This window comes from Camelus dromedarius, chromosome 6, assembly GCF_036321535.1.
Source record: "Camelus dromedarius isolate mCamDro1 chromosome 6, mCamDro1.pat, whole genome shotgun sequence".
NCBI classification, from domain to species: Eukaryota; Metazoa; Chordata; class Mammalia; order Artiodactyla; family Camelidae; genus Camelus; species Camelus dromedarius.
The window spans coordinates 42,486,379-42,511,696 of NC_087441.1; the positions used below are offsets into that span (position 1 = coordinate 42,486,379).

The 25,318-nt window shown below is 39.9% G+C and overlaps 1 protein-coding gene and 1 non-coding gene across 7 annotated transcripts in view; one reads left to right on the forward strand and one right to left on the reverse strand.

The window, feature by feature from the left end:
• The window catches only part of LAMA4 (laminin subunit alpha 4), a 163,952-nt gene that overhangs the window by 74,537 nt on the left and 64,097 nt on the right, over nucleotides 1–25,318 (forward strand). For 4 of the 6 annotated variants that reach the window (XM_064486762.1, XM_064486758.1, XM_064486759.1 and 1 more), the window contains exons 5-11: nucleotides 866–946; nucleotides 9,780–9,994; nucleotides 11,980–12,075; nucleotides 13,939–14,090; nucleotides 15,910–16,020; nucleotides 21,981–22,092; nucleotides 24,807–24,974. In XM_064486762.1, the coding sequence (XP_064342832.1) occupies nucleotides 866–946; nucleotides 9,780–9,994; nucleotides 11,980–12,075; nucleotides 13,939–14,090; nucleotides 15,910–16,020; nucleotides 21,981–22,092; nucleotides 24,807–24,974 (935 nt within the window). Of the gene's footprint in view, nucleotides 1–865; nucleotides 947–9,779; nucleotides 9,995–11,979; nucleotides 12,076–13,932; nucleotides 14,091–15,909; nucleotides 16,021–21,980; nucleotides 22,093–24,806; nucleotides 24,975–25,318 lie in introns of all 6 variants that reach the window. The other 2 variants (XM_064486760.1, XM_010992018.3) reach the window with 2 other exon arrangements.
• On the reverse strand, nucleotides 616–722 carry LOC116154517 (U6 spliceosomal RNA). Its single transcript, XR_004138492.1, has one exon. It is a non-coding gene; the product is annotated as a U6 spliceosomal RNA (small nuclear RNA).

The window sequence follows — 25,318 nt, forward strand, 5'->3', positions numbered from 1 at the left end:
TCCTGTGTCCTAATTTTTATTGTTAAAAAAAAGAAGAAGAAGAAGAATCAAGAGAAGTTCTATGGACTAGAATCCTTTTACAATGGGTCCTGTTTCTTGCTTGAGTACTGGCTTTGTGACTTTGATCAGCTGAACCAGTCTCTGCACCCTTTATTCCCAATCTTTAAGGTACACATGAAAGAAATTAAGGTTCTGTGGAGACTATAGAGCATAGTTTAGAAGTGGCTCATGACCTTGAAGAGTGAAAGAGAGCTAGTGTGGAAAAAAAGGGGGAACCTTTCAAATGTATACACAGAAAGTGGTGGAAATAAGAGGAAATGCTTATGTAAGTTTAAAATCGCAGGTAAAATTTGCTTACTTTATCTCTGGCTTTGGAATATGTATTTTAGACTTGCATTAAAATATATGTATATTTATAAACACACACATATTTGATGTTCTGGAAATTCCCACTGCTTCAAGTAAAAATAATGAAGTGCCTCTATGGAGAGATAAGGTGGACATGGGAAGTGGTGTCCCCAGTGGCGTGTCATTTTGTGTCTGAGCCTGATATTCTAAACTTTCTTGAAAAAGAAGAGGATGTAATTTTTTTTTCAAATTAAAAAACATGTATTGAAAAATATGGAATGCTTCACCAATTTGCATGTCACCCTTGCTCAGGGGCCATGCTAATATTCTCTGTATCATTCCAATTTTAGTGTATGTGCTGCCGAAGTGAGCACAAGAGGATGTAATTTAAATGAAGTAAATGATCGCACCCATTTGAACTTGAGGGGGACCAAGGTAGAAATGATCTAATCAAAAGTTAAGACAGTCTTTTCAGGGATGTATGGAATTGACTTCTAATACTCTCTTTCAATTCTAGTTTTGCAGAATCCTGCTATAGGAAAAATGGAGCTGTTCGGTGTATTTGTAGAGAAAACTACGCTGGACCTAACTGTGAAAGGTAGGCTACTAAAAGTCACTGTTTTCTGGGGAGGGTCAAAGGAAACTTTCTATTTCTTGCACTCATCAGCTCTGCCATGCTCCCAATTCACTAGATCTTAAGAAGAGGGAATGGGGGATCACATATCAGAGCTCCCTGGGGAAGCTTTCCCAAGTCCCATGCCTCAGATACAGCTAAAACAATGCTGCCTAGGCATCCAGCACTGCATCTCAGGATAAATGGGCAAGGAAAGAGGAAAATGAATTTGAGTATTTTGAAAAGATTTTCTACTTGATTTTGGTACCATTTCTCTATCACTGAGAATTAGTAGTATAATTAATGTTCAAAAGAGAGAGAGAGAAAGAAAGCCTTCCTAAATGATTCCTTTTTTAATTAACTGATAGGTCAGTTAATAGAGTGATACATTGAAATACGTTATTTAACCCATTCTTTACACCATCTCTTCTGAAAAGTAAACTATTTCCATGAGTTTGGATTTTCTAAATCCCTGTTTGTTACTTAACACCTAACACTCTTTTTTAAGGTGCTCGGGGCTTTGCTCAAGTGGAAAAGTCCTTGGCAAGCAAGGGACCAAGGCTTCTCACTGAATATTTCCTGGCAAGGCATTTCCCATCCCTGCCACCATCAGCTGTTCACCAGTTTCCAAGATAAAACGGCTTCTGCTGAAAGTGTCTCAGAGAGAGGCCTTTTTTTTTTTTTTTTTTTTTTGAAATTAACTTTGGCACCCCTATTGTGTTTAGGCAGCAAGTTGATGTTTGGTGTCCCAGAGACAGGGAGGGAAGGGCGGGGAGGGACGAGTCAGACATCTAGTCCCACATCCCCACATCTGCAGGGCTCACCTCACCACAGCAGTTCCCGACTGCCCTGGGTGTGGCTCACAGACTCAGCCTGAGGTTCAAAAGGTAAACTTAAATACCATCTCACTTCCAAAAATAACACCTTCCACCTCTTGAAGAGTAGCTCTGGCACTCTTTTTAAAAAGCCACAGTGTCTATGGTACATAGAAAATCTCTTGAGGCCATTGCTATTGTGATTATTAAATGTGAAAAATAAGGATAATTCTTTCACTAAAGAGTTTTGATTTTTCCCTTTTTTGCAATAAAGAAAGAGGAAAGTAAAAACTGAGAGATCATATAAATTTCATCCTTTAGGAGGGACTGCTAGAGATGATCAGATTAATGTTAGTGACACACTTATTCTGTATTTCCTTATTTGGGAACCCAGGAAAACAAGCCACCTGATTTACTCATTATCTGGCTCAGTGAGGGTATGAGAGGATTGTTCATCAGCTAGGGATGGAGATTTTTCTCCTCAGTGTCTGAGGTTAAACTCGGTTTAGTCTGATAAGGATTAAACAGCATTACCAGCTAGTGGGTGTTCAATGGCTCCTGTGAGGGAAATTAGTGGCCCTAAATTGTGTCCTGCTGACCAAATGCAAGTTCTCCCAGAAGTAAAGTAATCTCAGCCCCAAGGGCTGAGCCCTGCAAAATTGCACAGGGGTGTGGCTAAGGGTTCTGTCAGTGACAGTGAGGGGCCTGGCATGAACGACATGCCCACCTCCAACGTGGGACTGTAGGTAATAAACCCCCTGACCCACATCAGAGGCTCCTAGGACCTTTCATTAATTGACAGGCCTGAGTCCGATCTGATGCTTAGTCTGGACCTGGACTGATAGGATGGGGAGAGAGCACTAGTTTAGGAAGTGGAAGCAGAATGTTGAAGAGATGTAGCGTCAGCCTGACTGAGTCTATCTCTCAGCTCTAGCCCCTTGTAGTCCTCCTGAGCAAGTTATTTGACTACTCAGTGGCAATTTCCACATCTCCAGAAAGGAAAAAATGAAATTATCCACCTCACAGGACTGTTGTGAGATTATACTAAAAAGTTTTTAGTATGGCACCTGGCACTTAATAAATGTTCAATAAAAATTAACCGGTGACAGTACAAATCATTGTGCCCCATTGTCTGATTTCTGCCACTGGCATACTGTGTGCCTGGGACAAGTTGGCTCATTTCCCTGAATCTCAGTTTCCTTAGTTAGAAATTACGGCTTTGAGCTACATAGTGCCCTTTATTGTGTCCTCCTTGCTTTACATTTCTCATCCTCCAGCCTTATAACCACCCTGAGAGGAGGTAGTATTTCATCATTTTGCAGATGAGGAAACTTTGACCTGCTTAATGTCACATCACTGCTAAGTGTGGGAACCATCATTTGCAATTTGGCCTAAAAATCTGGATTCTTTCCCTGTCCCCATACCACTTTACCTAAATGTCTTCCTAAGGGTCTCCTATTTTAAATGATGATAATTAATAAATTACTTGAACCTCTGATGTGGAGGAGAAAAACTGTTGGTCTGTTACTAGATTCCCTTTGACAGGAGGCTGCATCTACAAAGGTGCTGGAAGTAAGCAACTCTTCTAAGGCCTTTCATGTGCACCGGGGAGGATCACTTTGAGCAACCTTCTCCTGTCCACCTTCCTTACACCCTGCTCTTTTAAAGAGAATGTACTGAGGTCTTGTGTAACAAAAATTGACCCAACAATCCAGGGGACTCTTCTTCAAAATAGAAATGATCACACAAACAGATTGACGGAGGGAGTAAGGCTGCAATACATCTAAGATAAGGTCTCTTGTCCTCAATGAAGTCAAGGCTAGGAGAGGAGACAAACCTGAAAACCATTCATTACGAGGCAGAAAAAAGAAAAAGCTCAAGAGAAGGACAAGCTAAGGCCCTTAAAGTGTGTACTGGAAGGGATGATTTCCTTCCCACAGAGGGGCTGGATCATCCCACAGAAAGGGGCCTTAGCTGCTTTTGATTTGTGTTTGACTCTGGGACTCAGAGGGGGTTTCTGTTTCGAGTTTAACAGTCACATTGTTAAGTTGTCCCAGTTCAACTTCATCTAATCTGTGTTTTCAATGAATTTATGAGCTCAGACTTCTCCACAAGGTCTTTTCAAAACACATGGCTGATTTGTATGGATATCTCTCTCATTAGTCCAAACCAAGAACACTCTGGGTGTTTCTGTACCAAGAGATCATTTAATTAAGGGGTGGTTTTCAATCCTGACTGCATGTAAGTATCTCCTGGAAACCTTTGGATTCCTGAGCCCTCCCTAACCCTTTCTGTGCCCCACTAAAAAGAGGCCTCTAGGATGAGGCCCGGGGACCCATATTTTGACTCCTCACTGGGTTCTCACGCCAGTCCTCTCAGTGCCTTGTGAACTGCTACTCTATTTCAACCTTCAGTACCACACCCATGAAATATAAAACAGTGTTTTTCAAACTGGGGCTCAAGAACCACTGGTGTCCTTAGAAACATTCATGGAGGTTCATGGGTTTTCAGTGAATGTTTTCTTAATTTTGTGTTTAATTTCAATGATAACCTTGAGACAAAAGTTCATTGAAACATATTCTGGACTTTCTATAGTACCAGTTTATAATGAGAGGGGATCTGCCTTAGAGCTGAGGAGAAAATAATGGCTGATGGTGTGTCAGTGAGGCATTACAGACAACTGGAGGCCAAATGGCATAACTGAGGCAAACTGAGTCATCACGTGGCACACAGCAGGTCATGCATGCTGAGCTCAAACAGTCCTCTACCACGTCACACTGCAAGTGGCCATTTGGTTGCAACAAGACAAGATCATCGATTGTCTTGAATTAATACTATTAATTTGCATTTGATTCATTTTATACTTTTGTTGTGTTTTATTCGGAAAATTTGCCTTGGTTTTCAAGGTGTATAAAAGCCTTGGACATAGTAGGTTACTACTTAGTTTTGTGTTTGAAATATTTAAAGACAATTTAAGTGAATAGTGGAAGAGATATTCTATATAAATGTTTTTACTTTCACAGGGGTCCATACTGCATACAAGTTTGAGCAACATTGGTCTAAAGCGTAGGGCATGAGCCTCTTCTAGTTCTGTGCAAAACATCTCACAACACATTTGTCTTTCTAGTGAGGTCCATGTTTCTTAGCTTACTCGGGGTCCTACCTATCTCTTCCCAAAGTCCTTTTCCCACCTCACAATTTAAACTCCCCATGCTGAACTCACACTCTTACAATCCACCAGGTCAGTGGTAGAGCTTACCACATTGTATTGCATTTGGATTACTAAAAATAGTGACTAATATTTATTGAGTGTTTACTGTATGCTAGGCACTGTTGTAAGCACCTTACATGCAATGACACATTTAAACATAAAAAAAAAAAATCCTATGAGATACCATTTTCATCCTTATTTGCAAAGAAAGTGAGATACAGAGAGGGTAAGCCACTTGTTCAAAATCACACAATTTTTAACATCTCATTAAGCTATGAGGTTCTCAACAGAAGTAGCATCTTATTTATTTCTCTATCCACTCTTCCTCCATCACAGTATCTAGAATGTGGTATGCACTGAGTTATATTTGTTTCAGTAGTACTTTTTTAAACTAAAAAACTCAGAACTTTTAATATTTCTTTAAAAAGGTACCATGTAGTGACAAGAGTCAGTCATTTCTTGCACCATTTGTCCCCACCCCTCACTTCCCACCCCATGCCTGGAAAATGGAAGAGGGTGACCCAGAATTGAGTGAGTCAAGTCACTGCCATCTGGCTGAATAGAGTTTGTAATTGGAAGTTATCTTCTGATGCAAATAATTATAAGATGCACAACTGTATGGACAGAAATTTTGAATTCTCATTCTCATTCTAGTGTGACATTCCCTTGGCTCCCAAGTAATTCATTTTAAAGATGAGCCTGAAACTCAGAGCCTGAGGAGACTTAATTTAATGTCACACAATTGACCCTCAATATTCAATGCAAAGTTTTCAGTTAATAAATGTATATGATGTCGATGCCTCAGTAGTCCACATTGTCTCTGGGACAGCTTTAGTAATGCACCTTTATCCATTCAATTCTGTGGGGGAATGAGAGACATGCTAAGATCCTATGGGGGTATATCTTGTGCATTTTGTTGCTTAAGGATCTGAAAGAAGAAAGGGACAAATGAAAGCAAATTCCAGGGAAACCTGAAAATCCTAACAGGAAAGGCTGAGAATAGTATCATCAGAGACAGTTATGATGACAGTGATAATGATTTTGACGATAATGTTGATGTTAGAAAAGAAGAATAAAGAGGATGAGGAGGAAGAGGAAGCTAACATTTATTAAGGCTTATCTTTTGATTCAGGAATTTAGTCTGATTCACTGTGTAGGCACCAAGCTTTTCAAACTTAAGCTATCAGCCCTGTTATCGCTACAGAATTCTTCTTATTACTCCCTACTTTCTGCATTGCCCCACTTCTGGATTCTTGCCCTGAGACCTGGAACGGGTTAGTTACATTTTCCTACCCTTATTTTTCAGGCTTTCATAGAGAAGTAGAGAGCATTTGTATGGCACCTACTATGTAACAGGTGCTTTTTTTAAAAAATGTAATCCCAATGTTAGCTACAGAGTGACATCTCTCTCAGAAAAGCTTCTGTGCCACCTGGGCTAGGAATTTTGGCACCTTTGATAAAGGCATTTAGTGAGAGCTGTATGACCCTGTGAAGAGAAGCAAAGGAGAAAGAACAGAGGAGATTAAAAAGCGCTACAAAAATTCCTAAAATAATAGTTTTTAGTCAAAAACATTTTTTCCGAAAAACATCTTTTTGTTTTCCATTTTGCCCAAATAATTTAACTAACTGAAATGACAAAGTTCATATGGCACAGTTCTCTCATTTATACTGTAAATTTAAAAGCTCTATTTTCTCTGAATGAATCAATTCATTAATAAAGCTAGAAATGAGATTATGGAAGAAAAAAATAGGATCAGTACTGGGTACCTAGGCTCCAATGCTGACTCTAAATCCAACTCCTGGTCCTTTTGTATCATTTGTTATTTGCTCTTTGAGAGCAGAAATTAGGTACATCAATAGATAGCATTTGATTACTCAACTGTTGTAATCATTAATTGATTATTTAGTTAATTCATTAAAGACAGACTTGTGAAGTGGAAAGAGCATAAACTTAGTCCTAAATGATGCCTGAGCCCTGAAGCAGTGAACCAATCATCCAGTTTCTCTGTGCTCTACCTTCCTCATTTATAAAGTCGAGGTTAGAGGGTATACTATGAGTACAAGACCTTTGCATGCTCATTATATAAAATCTGTAGGGTTGAAGTTAGGACTGTGACTTCAGAGTTGTCTCTGAACCTACCACCAAAAGATGTTCTTGAAACTCAGAGTGACTCAAAGTAGGTCTCCACTGTGACTGAGATTCTGACTTAAGAGAAGAGAGAATTTGGTTTTTCTCTTGTAGAAGACTAGGGCAGCCTTTGGAGATCAAATACAGTGGAATTAAACAGAGAAAAGAAAGTAACTGGCATCGGACTTCTGAGAGCTTGGACAAGTCCGTTCACTCCCAGACCTCAGGCTTCCCAGCTGTACATTGAGGTGGCGGATCTGAGGCCCATTTCAATGAGGCTAAGAGTCCAGTATTCTGTTTGGTGAACTGCAGCACAGGATAGAAATTCAGTCCAGCCATGAGTGCTGTAGAGGGATGATTTATGCTGGCTTGAGGACAAGAGGGCCTATAAACTAGAGGTACAAAGACATGAGTATAAATAACAAAATTCATCGCACATTTCCTCTGGGGGGGGGGCGGTGTTTCTTTGTGAGTTATATGGCACTTACGTTTATTCTTATCTTTTTCATAGACCTCGATTTCTATAATTCATGGTATGATACATAATTGTGCTTAATTATTTTCCTGTTCTTTCAGTGCATGGGCTGTGTGTTTTTCCTCTTCCTGTCTCTCCATGCCTTACACAAAATAGACATGAATTGTTCTTCTGTTGGATGAATTCACTCATTCATTTACAGCAGCAGCAGTTGTGGTTCAGGGAGGAGCGCAGGAAAGAACATCAGAATCAGGAGGTCTGGGTCTTTCACTGTGACCTCCTAGCTATGTGAGCCTGGAAAACCAAAGTAGCCTCTCAGCCGCAGAATGCCAGGCCTGCATGGCCTACCTCCCATGTGTCTGTGGTAACTAAATAGACTCACCTAGGTGAAGCCATGAGATACAATGCTAGTATGTTTGTTCTTGACAGAACAAACCATCATTATAACTATGTCAACAAAACTGAGACATGGGAAGAAAGCCTGGAAAAACACATGCAGAATGTTGAACAGTGATTTTGTTAGGATCTTGGGATTACAGGTGTGATTTTTTTCATATCTCTATTTCTCAAATGTTCAGAATCATGATTCTCTTACTTTAAATGGAAACATTTAGAAAATGTGATGTCTTATTATTACTGGCCAGGTCTTATTGGTTTCCTTGGAAAGTGCTCCCTTCCTTTCCACTCCCAAGGCCAAGACCCCACCCCAGGCCCTCCCCATCCCACCCCAGTCTCCCGTTCCAGCCCGCAGTCCATCCTGAACTCTGATGCCAACACCAGCTTCCTTCACCATCACTTTCATCGCACTCAGAAACCTTCACCAACTCTCTTTCTTGTGCTTTCCCACATCAGAACTAATGCCTGTGCCTGACCTTCAACCCCATGATGACGTGACTCCGCATTCTTTCCAGCCATTCCCGAAGCATCTTCAGCCCCAGTTAGCCAGTCTTAATGCTAGTTTAGGGTCCACAGCAGAGAGGAGGCCACAGCCAGCCAGCAAACATGGAGTTTGGCTCATACAGTATTCTTACAGAGTTTGAACCAACCTTTAAAAACTGAAATTCCACATGAAAATCCAAATTTCAACTTTTTCCTTTTAAAGTAAGAAAATCTAGTAACAAATATGTCATTCCCTCCAGGCTACAATTTGGAAACAGTTGACAGGAGCTGAAAAGCAGCTGCCCCCTTAAATGAGGCCTGTTGCTCCTTCACTTACAGCAGGGCCTCTGCTACCCCACAGGGCACCTTTTGGGAAAAGCAGAGAAAGGCATTTTTTTTTCCTCTGAGAGAGGCAGCCCCACCCAGAATGCGCAGCTTGGCAAGGCCAGCAGAGGCTGGATAGATTTCAGTCTCTGCTCTCCAACTGGGCTGGAGTCTCTCATGAAGGGCCAGCTGGCATGATCATAGGCATCAGTTCTGCCCCTACAACAAATGCAGTTAGATGCCTGGGCTCCGTAGGTTCATATATTTAAAACGTACAGAATAATGGCCATCTGGCTCTGACTCCATTTATCTGCGGTACTCCCAGCTCTGCCCTCTGCTTTGTCTCCACACTACCTTCCCTCAGTCACAAGAAGGCTGCCAGAGCTGAGTGCTGTCTGCCTCTACATTCACCTACAGATGGAGAGAATGCCTTCACACAACTGTTAAACAAGAGCCCTGAGTTCCTCTCCAATTGAATCACTCCTAAGCCAAACCATTTTGGCCAGGACAATGCCAGGCACTGATTGTCTCAGGCTTAGTTTATCTGAACAGTTCTGTATAGCAAGGTGGAATGGTGATTTATACCAGTGTTTGTCAATAAAGGTATCATTAACATTTTGGCCATGACAATTTTTAGCTGTGCCTGGGGGGCACATCTCATCATCACATTTAGCATTTCTGGTAGCACCCATTATATGCCGGCTGTGCATCCCAGTCATTGAGATGACCAAAATTGCCCACTTACTGGTTATAGCCAGACACTCCTGCACCATAGGGTCTAGCCAAATTGAATGGGCTGCAACACAATGGGGAGGGGTAGCTCCTTAAAAACAAAGTCTTGTCCTATTAGGAAGATGGGAGAATGGGAATTAATTCTGGGATGCCAATCCACAAATATTCATTACACTTTCTTCTAGGTGGGAAAGAAGATAAAAAGGAAGACAAAGCTATGGATGCTAAATTTTTGACATATGATTCCCCTTCAGATGTGCTCCTGGTTACTATGGAAACCCCTTGCTGATTGGAAGCACCTGCAAAAAATGTGACTGCAGTGGAAATTCAGATCCTAACCTGATCTTTGAAGATTGCGATGAGGTCACTGGCCAGTGTAGGAATTGCTTACGCAACACCACCGGATTCAAGTGTGAACGCTGCGCGCCTGGCTACTATGGGGATGCCAGGATAGCCAAGAACTGTGCAGGTACAGTGCTGTGCATACAGCATCAGTTACCTGGCCAGCACGTGCATGATAGAGCAGGTTCTCTGTCAATGCTGAATTTAGGTGAATTTATCTTAGGGAAATACTACAAGTACCCCCTTGACACTTCCAGGGCAACATACATTCTCAGGAATGTAGATACTCATAGGGGTAGATATTTTTTATCTAGATGAAAATAACTTAGCTCATGGGTAGAATGAACCCTGAGATGCTAACACTAGTGAACTTTTTGTCGTATCATCTTCATATCCTTCCAATTTTGATCAAAGAAATAAATCAGACTTTCAGACCAAAGGACTGAATGAAAGCTTGCATGGTTCACATCGTTTTTCTCATTCTGCAAGCTGTGTCTTTTTTTTTTTTCAGTTATGTTGGGTAAAATTGACATTTTAGTGAAATAGATTAACAAGCCAAGGGTAGTTTAATCATCCCCCAATTTCCTCAAATTATCAGAGTAAATAGTTCAGGGAAAGTATAAGAAATCTTCCTAGACTTCAGTTACATTGAAAGGTACACATTTTATTCAGGATTTCTCCAGTCCATTTACCTCAGAGAGTGAATCTCTTTAGAAGTGAAGTTAAATTGCATTTCCTTAGGGCTAAAGGAAGGCTAAGACTGTATATTCTTTCTCTTATGCAACTTTGAGGGGAAAAAGAGTGAGGAAGAGGTATTGTGCTCTTGGCATGCTTCTATCAGAGGTTCTCTCACTGAAACAGATTTCCACTTGAAGAGATTTTAGGAAGTGAAGAGTTTGAATTGAGAAGGAAATGGATATGATCTGCAGAAGTCACAATAAAATTAAACAAATCTTCAGGAAAGTTGTGTGCTCACGGGCGTAACCCTGAGAATAACAGGGGGAAGAGAGGAGCTCTGTGTCCAGTCGGACTAAAGAGAGAGAAAGTGGGCATCAAAAAATTGTTGGCAAAATCAGACTTAAACATTGACATCTTGATTCTCAAAACACTGACTAAACTCATGTTAAACTACATAGATGCAGATCACTCTTTGAAAAAAAGCTAAGGTTCGAGGCAGTAAAGCATGCTCTTGCTGAATTGTTTAATAAATCTGCATTTTGTGGAACATTGAACAGCCAAAATGTAACAAATGTATGTCCCCCTTAAAGCTAATTTTTTATGATTATTCTGTAAAGACAGTTAAGAAGTGGAGGGAAAATTCACAATTGTATTCCAGCTTTTTGCTAACCTAGATAGTTTAAGAAATCCTTTTTAAATATTAAAAATTAATCTCCAGTTCAAAACTCAGTGGAAAATAAACAGTCTGATGAGATTGGGATATTGTTTTTGTTTTTGTCCAAAAGGCATTCTTGAGAATCATCAGTAGATTAGTAATGGGCTTTCAGACCTCCTCGATTCATGTAAATATGCTTCTAATTCTTTCCACGACATTGTTCCTAGCCATCCCATTGATAGCTATCATGTGGAGGTTTGGAGTCAGTCTTGCCAGAGGTCAAGCACTGTGGGAGCCAAGAATCACTCTTGGGTCTCTTCACTCAGTCCTAGCTGGGCTGCTCCTCCCTCACACCTGGCAATGATCAACCCTGGAGTTGGATTAAACTGGAAAATCAGTCTGTGATGAAAGGATGGCTTTCAGATTCCAACTGAGTCATGGGCTCTGTGATCATTTTGTACTTGTGAAACTGACCAGGATCTCTTTGGATTGAAGCAGTTGCAGCATCATGCAGAATCTCAAATAATTGACAAAGGAATCCTAGAAACGTTTAGATTGACTTCTGCCCCAAAATCACCTTTGGAAATCTCACTGAGCTGGGGCTTAATTGGGTGAAGGGCATAATCCCTATATCGTGGATTCCACATGGTTTCAAGAAGAATATAATTAATCCCCATTGAAGAATTATATACTGATAGCCAGTATTTCTACAAACCACAAATACCATATTTTAAACATTAAGAAATGAATCCCTAACCTCTTGTTTCTGTTTCCCACAGTGTGCAATTGTGGAGGAGGCCCATGTGACAGTGTAACTGGAGAATGCTTGGAAGAAGGTTTTGAAACCCCTACAGGCATGGACTGCCCAACCATGAGTAAAAATAACAGTCCATGATTGACTAACCCCACATTCTCTAATGTGCTGCAGATGTAGGATTAAGAAGAGTTATGCAATACCCTCTCTCTAGAAACTGCCTGGGTCCCTCGACTTTAACCCTGCCTGTGCCTCAACCAAATTGACCCTAAACAAAAGGCATTCAGTCCACCTGATTCCAATTGGCTGACAGATGATGTATGTTTAAACAGCTCTATTTTAGAAAATGTATTTTATCAAGTCTTTAAGTTCAGCATCTTATTTAGTAGGTAAAGGCAAAGTCAGAAACACAATTCCCAATGACTGAGTTCATTTTAGCTCCTCTTTCTATAGTCTCTCTTCAGGTCCTCAGATAATGTTACCTACAGACAAGGCTTTACAGCATGGGGAAACTGAGATACCAAGAGACTTAAGCTGGCTTTTCCCAAATCTGAAGTGGTACCTGGAATATAATAATATTCAGGCCTTATGAAATGGAGCTGCCTTTTCTCTTTCCTGGATTTCTCTCTCTCCTGTCAATCAAATCATGCATGATTCCAATGGTGCAAGAACCTGCTGAAACATTTTGAACCAAATGCCCAGAGCCAGTCTGAATGACTTCTCAAGCATCATTCAAGACCTTAGCCTAGAAAAATCCATGATTGATTCTTAGAAGGATTTGAGGAAGCTTTGCCTTAGAATGTCTAATATTTGGCTTAATTTTAAATAGAGTGGTTTAAAGTCTTCTTTAACATGAGACATCCCCTCTCCCAAACAAAAATGTCTTGGTCTCTCAGTCCCTCTGGGCACAAGAGATTAATATTACTGATGAATCCCATCTTAGAAAGTGACATAGGATGTGAGGCACAAGGAGCACAGAGTTTTACACACTGACAGCATAGGTGGTCCCCTAAGCAGGGTCACTTTAAGGATATCAAGATGCCTGCCTGGCCCTACGCGTCTCCTCCACCAGCCTGATATGCTGTCTGGGGAGTCATTCCTTTGAGAAAGCATATGAGTAAGAACATGTTAAACTTCAAATAACAAATTAACATATTAACAACCATTAACACTTTAGTCTCCATTTATCAGTTCTCTAGAAGAGAGTACAGCCTGAGGAAAAGAGATTGGGAACAGGAAAGTTTCAAAGGGTGACCTTGTGAGTGTGTCATAGGAAGGCACTGGGTCCCTGGGTGTGATGACTCAAATGCAAAATGCAGGAAGCAATGAGAAACCACCACCTACCTCACCAGGTGTGCAGGTTTGTCAGCTATCAGAGAGTGATACTTGGAAACAGTGATGGCCTAGCGACCATCTTCTGCTGAAGCATTCATCCAGACTGAAGGTCAGGCCATGGGGAGGCATTGAGCCATCGCTGGGGTGAGGCAAAGGCACTAGAACCTAAATAGCTATAAGAAAAGCAGCTAGGAGAGGAAGAATGTCTGGTACCATACCATCTTCACCAGCCAGCACAAGGCAGAAGCCTAAAGCCTGATGTGAAGTCATCCCAGATGGCTTTCCCACCACCAGAGAAAAGTGGAGAGGGGTTCTCTCCACCTATCCATCTATCTCTCAGATGCTTTGCCCTTTTGTGCTTCATTCCTTTCTCAGTTCAGCCCTTAGTGTTCATATTAACCTACTTTCCTGTTGCATGTGTTTGTTTTTTGTCACTTTTTAAGTGAGGATAGTGCCCAATATACACTTTGGTTTGTCTTAGGCTCTACTCTGCTTTGAGTGTAAGGACTAGTGCCATGGCCCAGAACATCTCAGGAAACAAAAATACAAATAGTATTAACCAAGGAAGTGCATGTAATGATGGACAAAGTGGCATGCTTCCTGGCTGACCTTTGATTTTGAAGAAATGACATGCCTGTTTTACCTCCAGGCTGTGATAAGTGCATCTGGGATCTGACTGACGACCTTCGGCTAGCGGCGCTCTCCATTGAAGAAAGCAAATCCAGTCTGCTGAGTGTGTCATCTGGTGCTGCTGCTCATAGGCATGTGAATGAAATCAACTCCACCATCTACCTTCTCAAAGTATGCAAGAATGGTGTACCCTCTGCTTATTTTCAATCTTGTTTCACGGCGTCACTCCGAGTAACTCCTAACCCTTTTGGTATTTGAGTCCTGTGGTTATATTGCAAATTGTTAGACCTAGAAAGTTATGAAAAGTTGATTGTAGTCATGAACTTCAGCCTAAACCAAGAGCTGTCGTCTATGAAAGAGGTTAATATGGAAAATTAAATTACTGAAAAACTCATATCTGTGTAGAAAGCTATTGAGGGAGGAGAAACACTCTTATTTCTTTGGTGGAGCTAAATGTTGGTTACTCAAGTCAACAACACAAACATGCCATTACTTTAGCTTCAGTTTGCCATGTTTAGAGAAGTTTCTCTAATCTCCTCTCTCTCTCCCTCCACCTCCCTTTCACTCTCTGCTTCTCCCTCCTTCCTTCCCTTTATCTCTTGTCCTTTCCTTCTCACTGACACACATTCCTTCTTATTTTCCCACACTCACACACACACTCAAACATGCAAGTATACTCATATTCTCTGTTTCTTTTCCTGGGTCTTGGTTAGTATCTAATCAACAAGTTAAATGCAGGCAACAGTCAAAAACTATAACAGTGCTTATATATCTAAGCTGTAAGAGGTTTTTTTTTTTTCCTTCTAAATCATGAGCTTCTATCACAACTAACAGATATTTTTAAAAACAATAATAATTAGCTGAAAGGATAATAGAATGAATTCCAGCACATTTTTTTACTTGATTAATCCATTCAGCATAATGATTAAGACCATAAACTTTGACACCAGAATGCTTAGATTCAAATCTCAGCTCTGACACTTACTAGCTATGTGACCTTGGTAAGGTATTTAACCTCTTTATTTTTCAGTTTCCTCATCTGGAATTGAGGATAATGATTACATCCATCTTGTGGGTTGTTAAGAGAATTCAGTGAGTTGTTACATGTAGAGCAGTTAGAACAGTACCTAACATAGAAAGTTCTCGTTACTCTGCTTTTTGGAGATGAAAATGATATCCACAGCTATTGCCTAAATATGCAAAGTATAAAACAAAGTCATTTTTGTTTTAAAAATCACAAAATTTTAGAGCTGGATGGAATCTTAGGGAGCACTCTATTCTAAATTTAAGAATTGTTCTTGTTCAGACTCATCTGTTTGGATTCATGAAGACACTAATTTTCAGAGAAGTTATCCAGACTCAGTCCTCTTGATACCATTCGAATCCTCTTTCCCCAACAGCACAACTTCAAGATAGGAATAATTATAGGTGATGGGAAGTAAGTGCCAAGATTAAAAGGCTTACTCCAAAGTAATTAGAGGAAAGCTACATTTGGACCAAACTCCTCAAAAGTAGATAAGAAAGGGTCTGAAATAAAGAGAATTGTTCTCTTTACACCAAAAAGAGGAAAGTGAATTTCTAAACTCCATTTGTATTGATCCAGGTGGGTTATCATTTCCTCCAAGACCTGTCAAAATTGGAGTTTTAAAGCTCAGACACCCAAGGCCACTGCCAGTCTATATTGTGCCTTTGTGCAAATTTGGAAAACGTACCCTTTCCCCAGAACCAGCACAGCCCAAGCCAGAGTCTCCAGTGTGGTGAGTGGAGTTCACAGAATTTCAACCCCTAGAGCCCTGAGCCCGCTCACACAGACCTCAAGCTTCGTACCAGCCTGCAGACCCCACTGTTTTGAGAATAAAGGCTCACACTCTATTCTGAGTCCTCTTACACTAAGAGAATTTTTTCTATTTTTTTTTTTTACAAACCTGGTGTGCACATCTACGGACTTTGGAAAAATATGTGGTTTTTGTTTGTTTGTTTTTCCCCACAGACAAAATTGTCAGAGAGAGAAAACCAGTATATCCTAAGAAAGATACAAATCAACAATGCTGAGAACACAATGAAAAGCCTTCTATCTGACGTGGAGGAATTGGCTGAAAGGGTATGTGTTCAGTTTCTGGGGCTGACTTCAGAGAAAGGACTTAGCTGGTGTGAACCTGGCTAGTCACAAATGACTGAGGCTTAACACAGCCCAGAAAAAATGCAGTGACCCAAGTGCCTTAAAATAAATCAAGGCAAGATCTGGGGAGAAAGTTAATATACTTGGTCTCTGCTGTATCTTCCCATTTTGATTCGTTTCCTTGAAAAACTACGTTTATGGGGAACTTACATTCTATTTGCTGCTGGTTAGCATGGTTGATATATGTTTCAATTAGGGTATCATTTAACTGTTGCCTTAACATTTTATGGCTAAGAGCTATAGAACATCAATAAATAGACTTTATTGTATAGAATATAAAATGTAAATATTTGCTAAAGGATGGATTAAATAATGAAAGGAAAGAAGAGAAATTGTGTTCAGAAATAAGTTTTGCAGTTTGGCAGGAAAAGAATCCACATGGATCCTTATTTTATACCATATACTAAGATAAATTCCAGACAGATTAAAGACTTGAGTTTAAATCTCAAATCCACAAGAAAACAGAACCAGGTAATTATTAAGCCTTGAAAGGAAATAGCAATACATTTAAATATAGCATAAAGAATTATAAGGAAAAGAGAGAATATATTTGACAAGATAAAATTTCAAATACCCAGTAAAACAACTAAAATGAAAAATGTCAACAAGACTAAGAAAAATGTGGAGGTAAATATGACTTGCAAAAGCTTTTGCAGATGAACAAGAAAAACATTAAAACATGAGCAGAGTCAATGTGAGAGACTATTAAATAAACTCCCTAAGAGCCTAAAGGAAAAATATCCATCCTCTATACTAATAAAACAAAAATACAGCTAAGCCACAAGGCGCCATGTTTAACATATTAAAATGTTTCACATATTTTTTTTCCACCAGCTCTGCCCAGAGTACTCTGGAATTTCTGCTTTCAGATATTGGTGTTTGACACTATAAACTGTTGAAGTTCTTTTCAAAACAATTCTCATTTTCTACAAAAATCAAGGTTAAATAACTCTGATAATCTCTTTTGATCTTGGACCTCTTAAACTTCAAGAGATTATGCTTTTAAAAATGTGAATAACTCCAGTTGGATCCTTGGAATAGTCAACCACTTTAGAAGTTTAAAAAGTATGTGTATAAAAATTGTGTCCTTCATTCCTGTGCAATGGAGCATATTAATCCAACCATGAGTGTTTGAAGAGCAGTGAGATTTCTTAAGTTTCAAAGGAAATACCAAGCAAGAAATCTTTGTGAAAATTCATTGTGATTTCATTTCAGTATCATGGCTGAGACTTGCCAAAAGTGTCTCAGATTCTTGAGGAACTGTTTTCACCAAGATTATTTCCTCCCATAGCTTAGACACGGAGTTACTGTTCTTTTGTTATGCAGTTTTCCCACTTCCAATACAAGTTAAATGCAGGCTTTCATAGGGAGGAAATACTGCAAGCTTGAAACTAACATTACAGTAGAAAAGTCTCCTGAACAATAAGAACAGACACTAAAGCAAGAGGTTGATGATAAAACTACTGGAACATTCATCAGACTGTTTCCACTGATTCTTACTGAAAACAGCATCCTTCTGACCACGATACCAACAGTCCTGTTTGATGCAAGAACCTGCTGAAACTTTTCAAAACAAATGCCTAGAGCTGGTCTTAAGGACTTCTCAATCATCCTTCAAGCCCTTAGTCTAGAAAAGTCCGTGACTGATTCTCAGAAGGATTTAAGAAAAGTTTTGTCTTAGAAAGTCTTCTATCAAGAAAGTAATTAATATTTAACTTTAAGTAGAGTGAAGGATTTCACTGTAGAGTCCCACAGTATGATAAAAATCACAGTAATGTTGCCCCTTGAACTTGAAAATATGGTTGATCCTTGAACAACACTGATTTGAACTGCATGAGTCCACTCACATGCAGTTTTTTTCAGTAAATACATACTACAGTACTACATCATCCACAGTTGGTTGAATCTGCAGATATGGAACCTCAGATACAGAGAGCCAACTGTAAAGTTATACACAGATTTTCAACTGTGTCTGCACCCCTGATCCCTGTGTTGTTAAACTGTACCTCTGTATGCACATTACCTGTCACATGAATCTTACATGATCCAAATCTCACAATTTACATTAATCTAAGGTTACTGATTTTTTTTCCCCCAACCTCCATATCCAAGTCCCCTAGCCCTCTCTTAGGAAATCTTACAGCCCTTTCCCACCCTACTTCTTCAAAACCTCCAAAGGATGCCCAAGCATTTGTGTTCCCAAATAGCCACTACCCAAAAGGGCCTCACTTTTGCCACTGCTGAGCATGCCTGTAATGATAGTACCAAAGCCTATGTCAAGATTCCATTCTCCCATGTTCCCAAAGCCACCATCCCCAAAGTCAGAGTGGGACTAGGCTACAAACAAAAGTGAAGATGGCAGCCCTCTCCTAATCTCAGTATTGCCCTTTGGCATCTGGGTCTAAATGGTACACTGTGGAGCCCTGAGTTACAGAACCCAGTCTCCAAGGGCTGGCTCAGAAGGGAGGCGCACCATCCCCTCCCCTTCTCCATCTCCCCCATCTCTTCCCTACTTCTTCAGCCACAGCTAAAGCTCCCTGCATATCAGTACGTACAAAGAGATCTTTAATACAGGAAGGAAAGTAGATCACCTCCATACATCAGAAGCATTTGAGCCTCATCTCTGATCCTGAAAAAAAGGCAGGACAAAAAAATAAGAATACGTTTCAGTTCCAAAAGCACTCCTTACCACCCTATATAGCAGTTATTATGTTAGATGCTAGGGATACTGAGATGAATACGATAAGACCCTGCTCTCAAGGAGTTCACAGTCTCCTAGGAAAAACAGATATGAAAAAAAAAAATTAGCACTGTACTCAATAACAGAGGTGTAATACAGGCTAAAGAGATAGCTCTAAGGAAGAAATAATTAACTCTTCTTAGCAGAGGTACATTAGGGAAGGTTTCTCGAAGAAGATGAGTATTGGCCTGTGTGCTAAAGAATGACTAGGTGTTTATCCAGCACTTCCAAGCAAGGGAAAAGTACCACAAGTGCAGAGAGTTGTGAAACAACATGGTACATTCTTGGAACTAGAAGAACTTTGGATTTGGCCTTGCGGAAGATTAACGGTAAGGCGGAAGGAGGAGATATTGCTGAAAAGTTCTCACAGTCGAAGTCATGAAGAACCTTGCCCACTATGCCCATCCTGTGGTCTCTGGAAGACATTGCAGCATTTACATAGAACAATGAGCTGATTAGATCTGAGGTTTCAGAAACATTTCTCTGCAGTGTGAATGATAGATTGCTGAGTTTAAGACTCTGAAAACAGAGACACCAGTTAGGAGACTGCCGCAGTAATCCAAACGAGAGTGGTCAATTACTACCTTGTCTGCATGTGAAAAGAATTTGCAGTATACAGGGATAAACTGAGATTATAGGTGGTAAGGAACAGGAAGAGAGGCCAAAACGACAAGTGGAATAACAATTGTTTGGTGACCAACTGCATATGAGGAGTTACGAGGATGTAAGCTTTACTTGGAAAAAACATGGCCAAAACTAAAAATTCAGAATGGGTTACCCTGGAACTTTTAAGGGTGAGGTATCTGTGGATGCCAGAGGGCAGTTAGAGATTTGAGCCTGTAGCTCAGAGAAGAGATCAAGGCTGGAATGATACTTGGAAGTCAATATTTGGGAGGTAGCTAAACTCACAGAAGTACATACTACTGTACAGATTCTGAAATGGCACACCAATTTTCCTACGTTTCATTCAGCACTGTCCCTGTTTATGCTTGTCTTCCAGGATGATTATTAAAAGTTCCCCCTTTCACTCTCAAAAGTGTCCCAGTTTAAACAGTAAACTATATGACCATCCTACATATTATCATACTCAATTTAATAGTATTCTAGGTACACTACTCTTTATGTACTGTATTATAAAAAAATTCTTGCCACTTTTTATATCAAATATGTACAAGGAGAATTCACTGTTGGGGTAAGTAAATGATTAATCCATTTGTAACATTAACTACCAATGGCTTATAGTTGTGAGCTTATTTTTTAATTAGTTTTTCTTAAAACAAGTTGCACCTGTTTTATCATGTGCCCATATCATTATTTTCTTTCCATAAACAAAGTTAAAGAAAAAAGTAAAGCATTCAAATAAGTCATCACTATATATTATGTCCAGTAATTTTGTAATTTAAAGTAACACATGTTTCTCTTTGCCACTCTTTTATTAAATGTATATATCTAAGCGCCCTCTGGTGTTTGTCAGAAGAGGTGGTCTTAGAGCTGTGACAGTCTCCAGCTGTCTTTCATTACTTCAATGAATTCAAAGTTTCCGTATCAAAAAATGAATTAAATCAACACAGTAATAACAATAAGCCCTTTCCCTAGAAAGATGAAACCAAAGTCAAAAATATACATGTTGTCCTTTGTAAATACAACTCAATTTAAACTGGACCAAAACACAGCTTGTTAAATTTTTTTTTACTGTTTTATATGTTTGTGTCCCTATTTTTTAAAATCAGGAAGGGGTGACATCAAGAATAAGATTCATCTTATTTCCTACATCATCTAATTTTAAAATGGCCACAGATTTTGTGTTTCTGGAAGGCATTAGAACAGGACAAGAGGAAGACTGGAATTGGGGAAAGGAACACCATGACTCATGGCCGTGTCCACTTGGAGAGCCCACTGTTTAGGGAAGGGCCTAGTGGTTGTGCAGAGAGCTTTGTACAGAGGGGATTTCGGATAAGTGCCTGATGAAAAGCCTCTGGGGCATGTGTTTGCTATGATACCATTTCTGCATTTTCTTCCTTGATGAAGGGCCACTTGCTTGGGTCATGCACAGGAAGTGTAAAAATATTCCAGGTAAAATCATGGCCCTAATCCTCCAGCTAGAACACTGGGTGAAAGGAGAGAAGTTTGAAACAGACACTTTCCTGTCCTGGGGTGTCTCCCAGCCAGCACTCTGTGCAGCAGACCACGCTGCAGTCCAGTCAGGAACTGCAGCCCTCTTTGTCACAGAGCTGAGCCAAAAAACACCAGATGAGGCAAGTGAGCATTGACCAAATAAATGCCAGACTGAAGATCTCTTCTCCTCTTAAATATAACCTATGAGTCAATCTTTCGTATGACAAGAGTACACGTCCCCATGCTGTCATACAGGCCAGTGTCCTGGCCTTGAACCATTTCTTACATCAGCTTCTGCCCTTACACACCACAGAAATGTGCAAACACATGCACACACCCACACATCCTTTCTTCAGAAGTCACATTTGAGTTGGGATTTCATTTTGACAAATCCTTCATGGTAGCTCTGAAACAGAGTTGAGAGAATGAAATCATCTTCTCAGAGAAGAACTCCATTCACCCTGAGCCAAAGCTGCTTGAGTGGTTATTTGTACACAAGTGCCATAAATGTTGACGGGAATTTGGAAGGCAGCACTGAAAACAGCATTTAGCCCAGTGAGCATAATCTTTTAAATCCCTGTGGCAATTCAGTTGCAGCAGTTGCTAGACCACCCAGAAGCCACTGGACGCATGGGGCATTTCAAGATCTGCCTACTTTCTCAACAGGTTTTCCTTTGAACCTTTAAGCATTTCAGTCAGCACAATGTCAAACTGATTAGCAGGCATGGGTGATTTCCTAGTATGGCATCTTGAGATACGGTAAAAATTCAAAGGCTAAATTACGTATGAATGATGGTTTGCATTGAACTGAGGCTGATGGCCTAGGAATAACGTCTGTAATTCTAAAGCTGGTCATCACATCAGTCTCCAGGCATGATTTCTGAAACGATTTTATATGTTATGGAACTTTCACATGCCTGGGAAATTTATGTTTATGGAATACATTATGCCCACCCATCCCCACATGCACGTACACAATCTTTCCTTCTTGTAAATTTAATCTGGTGCTTGTACGGATTATTTATAGGAAAGTCAAGCCTCAAGAAAGAGCCAGGTGGCTCAGAAGGAAAGTATGGATACCATTAACCACGCAACTCAGCTTGCAGAGCAAGCCCATGATATGAGGGACAAAATCCAAGGTAAATATATTTTCTGCTTCAGCTTCATGTCAAGGAATCATTCGTGTTATTAACAACAATCAAAATAATAGCTACTGTTAATGTTTGCTATGTGTCAGGAACTGTTGTTAGAGTGTTACAGGTTTAAATTCATGTAAGATCTTTCAAGTTTGTTTATCTGGGATTTCTGAGCACTCATCCCTACTTACTATCTGTCAATTTTCAAGGATAAATTTACAGAATCATTCCCTTCTTTGGGCATTTTGCAGAAGTGAAATGCTAAAATACCTTCCCAGCAAAGGAAATCACATACTATGGTATCTCTAAAATGCAAGAGTTGAATAGGAGTCAAATTTTTCTCAATTACTTGCAGAGAAAACACTGCCTTTAGAGTGGCAGTAAACTGTCCACTAATCCATGTCGTCCTAAGCTGTCTCTATGATGCTCTTTCCCACAGACTAGGCAGGCCACATGTTCTGGTCCCCAATCCAGAAGAAAAGCAGTGATGGGGAATGGGAGATTTCTTAGCCCTAAAGCATAAGATTGTGACAGATTTTACCTTTCTTCTTGAGGGTTTACTTATTTGTGCTCTAAACTTCTCATAAGTGCAGGCTGCATTTTGAAGACTATCTTAATAGCACACTGAAAGCCAGCCTTCAGTTTACCAACAGATAACAAGTGATTGCATATGTTCTAAGATAAAGAGAACATCCTGGGTTACACTCTGCTAAGATACAGTATTTATGTGATTCCAAAGTTTTTATTATCCTATATATTAAGAGCCTGATGACAACTCCAAGTGCATCTCAAGGGCACAGTGGCAGTGTAGGGACCCACAGTGGGGGATTTCATATCTTATACTGATGTATAGGGAGCATATTCCAGGAAAAGGGATATGTCAAGCCAAGATTTATCATTTGTTATATTTCCTTTGGTGCCCATAATACATAATAAAAACAACTGGTATGCATTTCAAACACTCCTGTTCCCATCTTCATCAGCCAATAAAATATTCTTTTCCTATAACATTTTAGAGTTACTATTGATTTGTTCAAAAAATAAGATTAAACCTAGATTAGCTGACCTCATCTAATTAAGAAGTACATGTCCCTCTAGGCAGCAAATAGAGCCAGCATCCTGTAAGCCATTCAGAAAAAAGGTAATTCGCCTTTGTTGTCATAACTCAAATTTTGATTCTAAGGTGTTTCATTTGGAAAGACTCTAAACCCTCTTGTTTGACCATTAGGACATAGGAAAAGAAGGAAAAAATACAAAAGAAATGTAAGTGGGAAACAGTAATTTCCATCAATTTTTACCTTTTTAAAATGATGTATGAACGGTCTCCAAAGACTAAAGGCAAAAATGATATTCTCTAGATTTCTTTTTTCTAATCTAGACTAGACATGGCTAAAATAAAACAAGCCAAATTGTAAATATAATATTTGTGTCAAAATGCCAAGAAATTCAGCATTGCAAGTGCTAGATCTGAAGGAAAAAATATCTATGTTTCAGGAGTTAATATTTTAGACTTTACTTAAAGAGTGAATGTTTAATCCCTTCATAACTTTTTTGTAGCATATCTTGGTTTCCCTAAAAATTTCTCATTAAAATTTATAGCATTAAAAACCTCTTCCCCCATTTATCTCCCTTGCTTCAGAATTCAGGGACGCTGCTCGACTCCACAGTATGTCATTCCTTATTCCCAACCATCTCTAAAATAACTTCTAGTGACCTTCAGGCTATTATCTGTATAAAATACAAGCCCCTATCTTGGTATGATTTATGTGACACCAGTGCTTGTTTACCCATCTTGTCTGGCCAACCACATAGATCATGGTAAACCACAGACACACAATTTCATTTATGCCAGGAAGATAAAATGCTTCTCCCGGAGCTGCCATAGGACAAGGTGGCAATTACATAACTTTCATCTGATCATGTGTAGTAGGAAGAGGCAGCCAGAGAACTGCTCAGCTCTGCCGGTGTTCACACAACTCATCTGTCCTCTGAGCCTCAGCAGTCCTCCCAGTTCTAAAATTCTCTACCCTAATTCTCATAGGGTGAAAATGACCCAGAGTCAACGGCACTATCTTAACAAGCAGTCATACCACATAAGGCAAATAGCAGTTGCAAAAAATGTGTATATTAATGAGCAAAAACTCACGTCTTACTATAACAAACATCTGTATTAATGTCATCTGTACAATAATATGAAAGACTCACTTGGACAACTATTGATATACACTCATTTTGGCTTAGAGCTTGGGTAAAATCCTTGGCTAACATATAATTAGTATCTCCAGTGCCTCCTACATGTGACAGGAGCTACCTCAGAACATGTTCTTCAGATTATCTATTTTATATAAAAGGTTGATCAAAGGCCCAGATTTGTGTGCCTTGAATATTAACGTTTCTGAATCATGGTAGAAATCAGACTCAGATGAAATCAGGGCAGGCTTTGTATTAATTCCATCCCTGTTCTGAAGACACCAAATGGAAAGCAAAGAAGTGTGATTCCCAGGTTTTACCTCTCCCTGGAATATATGATGAACTCCGATGCCAACACCAGTGTTCACAGCGTGAGCATCATCACCATGCTGTCTTTGCATGAGTCTGTCTTTCCTTCTTAAAATCAGCCCTGCCCTTTGCCCTCCTCCTGGGTTTTCAGTGACATCTCTGTCAAATATCCTGTCATCTCTCCCTCCTGCCTTTTCTCACCGTGTCTTTCCTTTCAGAGATCAACAACAAGATGCTGTATTATGGGGAAGAGCAGGAACTTAGCCCTGAGGAAATCTCTGAGAAGCTGGTGTTAGCCCAGAAGATGCTTGAAGAGATCAGGCGCCGACAGCCGTTCCTCACCCAACAGGAACTTGTGAATGAGGAGGCAGATGAAGCCTATGAATGTAGGTGTATTCAGCTCCTAGAGCCCAGCACATGTCTGCTTCCTTTGTGGGTCAAGGAGAGGACACTGAGCTGCAGGGTAGCATTTGGTCAAAGCAACCAATTCCCAACATTCAAAGTTATTAAGAGTTTATATGTGGCTTCAGGGAGTCATTCAGGACAACTTCACTATATGACCAAGATTTTTAGATCGAGGCCCACCCTTGAGCTTTTGAGAAACAGCTGAGATTCCACAAGGAATGCACAGAAGTTTACTCCTGAGAAGAAGAAATAAAAACTTAGCAGTTGGTGAAAATGTATAAAACAGGGGAAAGAGAGCTAAGGGGAACCAATTCCCCAAACTACA